General features: G+C 49.2%; 2 protein-coding genes across 2 annotated transcripts; both read left to right on the plus strand.

Moving 5' to 3' along the window:
- Nucleotides 1–3,105: 3,105 nt before the first annotated feature.
- Nucleotides 3,106–4,417, plus strand: LOC114869940 (olfactory receptor 1-like). Its single transcript, XM_029174490.1, has 4 exons — nucleotides 3,106–3,328; nucleotides 3,419–3,596; nucleotides 3,675–3,978; nucleotides 4,073–4,417. The coding sequence occupies exons 1-4, from the start codon at nucleotides 3,106–3,108 to the stop codon at nucleotides 4,415–4,417; spliced, it is 1,050 nt and encodes a 349-aa protein (XP_029030323.1).
- Nucleotides 4,418–4,814: 397 nt separating this feature from the next.
- On the plus strand, nucleotides 4,815–6,221 carry or30bu1 (odorant receptor, family 30, subfamily BU, member 1). The gene is made up of 4 exons (XM_029174491.3): nucleotides 4,815–5,037; nucleotides 5,152–5,329; nucleotides 5,395–5,698; nucleotides 5,794–6,221. Exons 1-4 carry the CDS (start codon nucleotides 4,815–4,817, stop codon nucleotides 6,043–6,045), a joined length of 957 nt encoding a protein of 318 aa, XP_029030324.1. The 3' UTR covers nucleotides 6,046–6,221.
- Nucleotides 6,222–6,884: the final 663 nt, after the last annotated feature.

Consider the following 6,884-nt stretch of genomic DNA (forward strand, 5'->3'; position numbering starts at 1 on the left):
CTTCACTTCACACAAAAACACTTCACAAAACCGTCCATCAACAGGAAGTGATCCTGATTAATGCCAATAAAAGTCCAATATGGAACCCGTATACACTTAAATACCCTCAGCTACAGTATGAAACGCTGTGTTTCCATGAAGTTTGCTGCCTCTAAGTTCTGTTGGTGCTGGTGAGCCCGGTCCTGTGGCTCCCATGTTGAGGGCCCAGCTCTGCCTAATGAGCCTCTTAATGACTTGTTTGTCACTGATGCAGAATGATGACACAAGCGGCACAATTAGGTGAAGGCGTCGCATCCTGTTGGGTGACAGACGGAGGCTGCGTCACATAGGCTGCAAACGAAGACGTCTCACGAGGCCACAAACTTTTACCATAACTTTAATAAGTTGATTATTTGTGTCAGAACTTATAGAATAACTTTAATAAGTTGATTATTTGTGTCAGAACTTATAGAATAAATTTAATAAGTTGATTATTTGTGTCAGAACTTATTTCCCATTCACATTTCTTCACATTTCATATTTAATGAGCTGCTCTATTGCTTGATTACATACTTTTCTACATCATTACATCATTTTACACTACAGAACACGCCTTAAATGAATGATACAAACTCATATAATGTATTTAATTTAACCTGGTGAACTGTGGCTAAAACAATATCAGAGCCTCAAGAGACTATTAAAGCTCCAGGGCACTCAAACGCATGGGGGTTATCATTAGCTATTGTGTCCATATTAATGAAATTAGCTCTGTGGGGATACAGCGTGTGAAGATGTCCCTCAGAAAGGCTTCACCACAGCTCATGAACAATGGGACGAAGTAAAGGCCTGCGGGGAACGGTTATTACACCAAATCCTCCTATAAATGTGAGTCTTGGGGGAAATAAGCAGCATTAAGTTAACAAACACGTCAGCAAGGGTGACACTAAGGACATTTTAAAGGATGTTGTGTGCAATCAACCTCATCCTTATTCTCATCAGACATTAGCAGTATTTTTTCTTTCATTATTACTGTTTCACATTAACTAAAACAAAGCAAAGAAGCACGTTTGCAATCTGGAATTTAACAAGCTTAAATCAGCTTTAAGTGACATGTTAATAATAGTAAAAGTCATTCTTTTAACGTGGTGGTGGTGCTGAGATGCTCCATGAGTTGAACTTCCCACATAAACAGAACCAACGTGATCATCATGGCTTTCAGAGTAAATCTGACCTCGTCCGTCTGCCGTCTGTCTGACTCGAGGGACTCCCGTCCTGCACGCGTCCCCTCAGGACGGACCTTGTTTTCCTCGTACCAGGGTGTTTCCCAGTAGACAGTGTTGCATGCGCTTGTTATGATCAGACGGACTAATTGATCCTCAGAGGCGCTGGTTCCCTGCAGACGCAGACATACATGCAAATATTTTTCACGTAGATGTCGCAGCTTGTTATTGTATGTTTGTTTTTGTAAGAGTGGTAAAATACACAGGAGTCTTGTGTGCGTTGCGTTCACACTTCTTTAAATCAGCTTTTTATTATTGTGAATCATTTTGATTTGGTTGTAATATGTGAGAAAATATATTTCAAATACAGGATATAGTTGTAGTATAATAATTATAGTTACACAGAGTGAAAGTAAAATGGAAACACATTTTATAGAAACAAACATGTAACATATTTGTAAGTTATATCTAATCTATGACCGTAAATATCATCATTAAAATGTCATCGTTTTGCTGCATTATACGTTTTTTTAAAACTGTTTTTTGTTCATCTCTGTCTCATCAATCCACAAAACTCATAGAACTAAGATGATGCAACTGACCTTTAATCAAGTCAATCATCAATAGGCACCAGTGCCCTGGTTTCACTGGCAGCCAGAGGATGGATGCATGTACCCACTATGTACTTTATGCGGGTGCATGCATAGTACTAAGCAGTACATGTGGTACAAAAGTACTAGTTGCTCTTTTCACAAGTTACCAGTTTCATTTGGCCTTCGTACTTCGTCCTCTCTTCTTCACCACGGTGGCTTTGCCTAAACTAATCGCTCGCTACTGGTGGAACGACGGGAGTCTGAGCTTTTACACTTGTCTCTTCCAGGATCCACAACTTTGAGGCCTTGAACTCCTGGATCCTGTTGAACATGGCCTTGGATCCATACCCGGCCTTCTGCTTCTCCTCAGGTGGAACCAAACTCATTCCCGTGTCCTCAGGTGATGTCGAGCCGGACCGGGTCTGGGGCTCCTGTGTCGGCTGCTGACGCCATGTCCCTCGGCCTCTGCTGTGACAGAGACACCATTTGATTCTCCCTCTCCTCAGGGCAGAGTGAGGCCCTTCTCCACCTGCATCATTTCCATCCACTACACTACACCACTTCTTTGTCCACTCCACTCCCTTCTCCCCTAACCTTCCCTAAAAATGACCCCTGACCTCTGCATCCTCACCGCCCTCTTCTACAGCCTGCTTCCTCCGCTCATCACCCCCTTCATCTACTGCCTGAGGACCAGTGGGATTCTGACGCTGGGTCCAGACACGAACTGGAATCATGTCCAAGCAGCCGCCACTGTCTCACACTCACGTCTTATTCGTGGCCTTGTGCTGTTATTGTGATACTGTGTGGCAACAAACATAAAGATGTAACTGGTGTCTCGTCCAACGCGATATTAAAATAAAGGGTTCAGTGTCTAAAGCATCGTGATGCGGACTCATATTCACTCATACATCCTGATTCTCCTATCATCCCACCAGTAGCTGCTGGTCTCTTCCTCTCTGACCTGTAAATGATGCCTGACATGAATACATCCACCACCACGCGCCCCCACAGCCTTTTTCTGAACCAGTTATGAACCAGTTCAACCACTGTCTGAGACCTGGTGAGATCCTCAGAATCAAGAAGGCCTCCGTCACTGATGTCACCCTGACACATTGCTGCAGCTGCTGGATGTCAGACATGGAGTCTGTAAAAACCTCCCGTGGGACAAAGTCGTAGCAACGTCGCGTCAACATCCTCTTCACGGGTCCTGTATAAAACCGTGACGCTGCTGCCGGTGCCAGTCGCTCCGCCTGCGAAGGTAAGAGCCGACCGGCACCTCCAGCTCCACTTAGCGCGTGTCCGCCCTCAGCATGGAGCCGCGGGCCCACAACCACACACAGGTCACAGAGTTCGTCATCGTGGGCTTCCCAGGTCTGCAGCCGGAGCACTTCCACCTGGTGGCGTGGGGCTTCCTGCTCTTCTACGTGACCACCGTGGGGGGGAACCTGCTGCTGATCCTGGTGTTTGCCGTGGAGCAGAGCCTCCAGAAGCCCATGTACATCACTATGGTCAGCCTGGCCCTGTCTGACATCGGTAGACGACGAGCTCCTGTTGTTTTAATGTTGCTCTGTGGCTGTAATAATTACTCTCAGCAGCTTGTGAGTGTCTTTATATATTCTACAGGCTTCACCACGACGGCCTTGCCTAAACTAATCGCTCGCTACTGGTGGGATGATGGGAGAATCGGCACCTACACCTGCATCTTTCAGGGACACATGATCCACTACTTCGGCTCCCTGAACTCCCTGATCCTGCTGACCATGGCCCTGGACCGGTACCTGGCCATCTGCTTCCCGCTCAGGTGACCCACAGCGGCCCTCGCGGCACCGCTCGCCCCTCTGCTCGTTTCAAGCTCGGCTGCTGTGTCCGTTGCCCCCAGGTACCCGCTGTGGATGACCAACCACACCATGACGGGCCTGATGGCGTTCTGCTGGGTGGTGACGCACGCCGTCACCGGCATCAGCACCGTCAGCACCGCGCTGCTGCCGTTCTGCGGGCCCGACAGGATCTCCCAAGTCTTCTGCGACCGCGTGTCCATCGCGGCGCTGGTGTGCGGCGACACCACTCAGCTGATGAGCTCGGCCTACGTCATCGCCATGTTCATCCTCTGTGTCCCTCTGGCCTTCATCGTCCTGTCCTACATCTGCATCATCATCTCTATATCACGCGTGGCCAACAGACAGGTGAGATTAAATTATGTTAAAGTTATTATGACGAGGTTTGTTATATTAGATACATAGGATTTAAAGTGCATTTGCTGGTTCTGTGGCGCCTCAGGGCCGAGTGAGGACCTTCTCCACCTGCGCCACCCAGGGCTGCATCCTCTCCATCTACTACGTCCCGCGCCTGTCCGTCTACACTGCCACCTACATCCCCGGCGTGAAGATGAGCCCCGACGTCCGCATAGTCACCCCACTCTTCTACAGCCTGCTGCCCCCCCTCATCCACCCCTTCATCTACTGCCTGAGGACCAGCGAGATCCAGAAGATCTTCAGGCGCTGGGTCCAGAAGAGGCCCATCGCTCCCGCAAAGCGCTTTAAGGCGACGGCGGCCGAGAAGCCGTCTGTGAATGTGTCCAGTTCAGATGCACGGATGCCGAAAAAACAGAATATCACATTGTAGTTGAGTAAAAATACATTAAACTGTGCTGATGTTTTAAAGAATATTTGAGCTCTTGTGTTTTGTTTGCTAATACTCAACAGCTGCTATGATGTGTTTTATGTCAGTTCATCATGATGCATTTTAATTCAGCGCTGTGCTTTAACATACATTATGATGATAAACAGTCAACACGTTGCTGTTGTTTGTTGTGTCCCAGCTCACAAAAGCATCATGAGACATTTTAATTGCATAGCGGAGCTTTCTGCTTTCGCCGCTGGGGCCGGTTTCATCATGCGTCGTAAGATCTGCCTGTCATAAAGTCTTCAGGCCCGAGAGGAGGCTGCTTGTGTGTCGCCTTCCTGTGGGGGGGGGCGTGTGGTAAAATCCCAGCTCCACTTAGCGCGTGTCCGCCCTCAGCATGGAGCCGCGGGCCCACAACCACACACAGGTCACAGAGTTCGTCATCGTGGGCTTCCCAGGTCTGCAGCCGGAGCACTTCCACCTGGTGGCGTGGGGCTTCCTGCTCCTCTACGTGACCACCGTGGGGGGGAACCTGCTGCTGATCCTGGTGTTTGCCGTGGAGCAGAGCCTCCAGAAGCCCATGTACATCACTATGGTCAGCCTGGCCCTGTCTGACATCGGTAGACGACGAGCTCCTGTTGTTTGAATGTTGCTCTGTGGCTGTAATAATTACTCTTGCTCAGCTTGACGGTCAGATATTCCCCATCTCTCTCTCTATATTATATATTTTATAGGCTTCACCACGACGGCTTTGCCCAAAATAATCGCGCGCTACTTTTGGGACGACGGGACCCTGGGCTTTTACACCTGCATCTTCCAGGAGCACATGGTCCACTACTTCGGCTCCCTGAACTCCCTGATCCTGCTGACCATGGCCCTGGACCGGTACCTGGCCATCTGCTTCCCGCTCAGGTAAAAAGCGGCAGCATCGCGGCCCCCGGAGCGCACGCCTGTGAGCCCAGCGCCTCTGTCCTCAGGTACCCGGTGCTGATGACCAACCACACCATGGCGGCCCTCGCCGTGTTCTGCTGGGTGGTGGCGCACGTCTTCCCCGGCATCAGCACCGCCAACGTGGTGGCGCTGCCGTTCTGCGGGCCCAACAGGATCGCGCAGGTGTTCTGCGACCGCACGTCGCTCACGGCTCTGGTCTGCGGAGACACCAGCCGCGAGTACAGCATCGCCTACGCCGTCGCCATGTTCGTCCTCTGTGTCCCTCTGGCCTTCATCGTCCTCTCTTACATTTGTATCATAATCGCTATATTGCACATGTCCACAGGGCAGGTAAGGTAAAGGAGAGCGTCGTTTTCAGGTTCAGCCTGTTGTCGGTGAACTGTCACCTTTTCCCTGCATTTTCATCCGGCTGCTGTTCCCCTCAGGGCCGAGTGAGGACCTTCTCCACCTGCGCCACCCAGGGCTGCATCCTCTCCATCTACTACGTCCCGCGCCTGTTCGTCTACACCGCTCCCTACATCCCCAGCCTGAAGATGAGCCCCGACATGCGCATCCTCACCGCACTCTTCTACAGCCTGCTGCCCCCCCTCATCAACCCCTTCATCTACTGCCTGAGGACCAGCGAGATCAAGAGCATCTTCAGGCGCTGGGTCCAGAAGCTGACAGACAAAACGTGACTTGACAAGTCCTTTATTAACTAACCTTGTTATTTTGTTTTATATGAGCATATGGAATAAATGAGGTATAAATAGATAATGAATATCTAGATACAAATAATGCAAATGACATTCTAAACTTCTTATATGATATATATATGAATAAATGGATATATATGAAAATATATGATGAATAATGCAACTTTTGATGCTTCAACACTCGTAACAGCTGATGTGTTGCTTTTGCTCCTGAGCTGTTTTTCTCTGCTGCACCTGTCGAGGGCCTTGTTCCATCAGCAGGACACCAGCAGGTGGCGCCACAGGTGGTCCTTCACATCTTAAAGCTCAATCCGCTCAAATCTCCAACATTGTTTGGCTGATTGTCAGTAGAAATACGTGGAATTCAGAAGGTGAAGGAACAGCACCTCCTGAAACGCGTGTAGGTGCGGATCCAATTTACTCTTTTGTGTATCTGTCGTGATGCGATGAATGCATTTCACCAGGAGATGGCAGGATCCTCAAACGCACCATGCAAGGAAACTCCTTTGCTGAACTATCACTGCAGTTGAGTCAGATTTAACCCATCCAACAACCAGTAACAGCAGTGCAGCTTGATGACAGCCGCATGATCGTCATGTTCCCTTCACAGCCTGGTGTTGGAGCCACAGATGTGAAACCATTTCATTTTTATTGTCACGTTTATAGATACAGTCCAGCTGTAAATGTCACAAATATTCAAAGGACGCTGTGAAATGTTGACTCACGCAGATGCTCGCTACTGCATTACAGAGTCTCACCTTAAGCAGAACTACTGTACCCACAATCCTCTCTGTCGGCAGCCAGGCCAGCTCTACGTGTGC

Source organism: Betta splendens, chromosome 14 (genome assembly GCF_900634795.4).
Source record: "Betta splendens chromosome 14, fBetSpl5.4, whole genome shotgun sequence".
In the NCBI taxonomy this organism is placed as follows: Eukaryota; Metazoa; Chordata; class Actinopteri; order Anabantiformes; family Osphronemidae; genus Betta; species Betta splendens.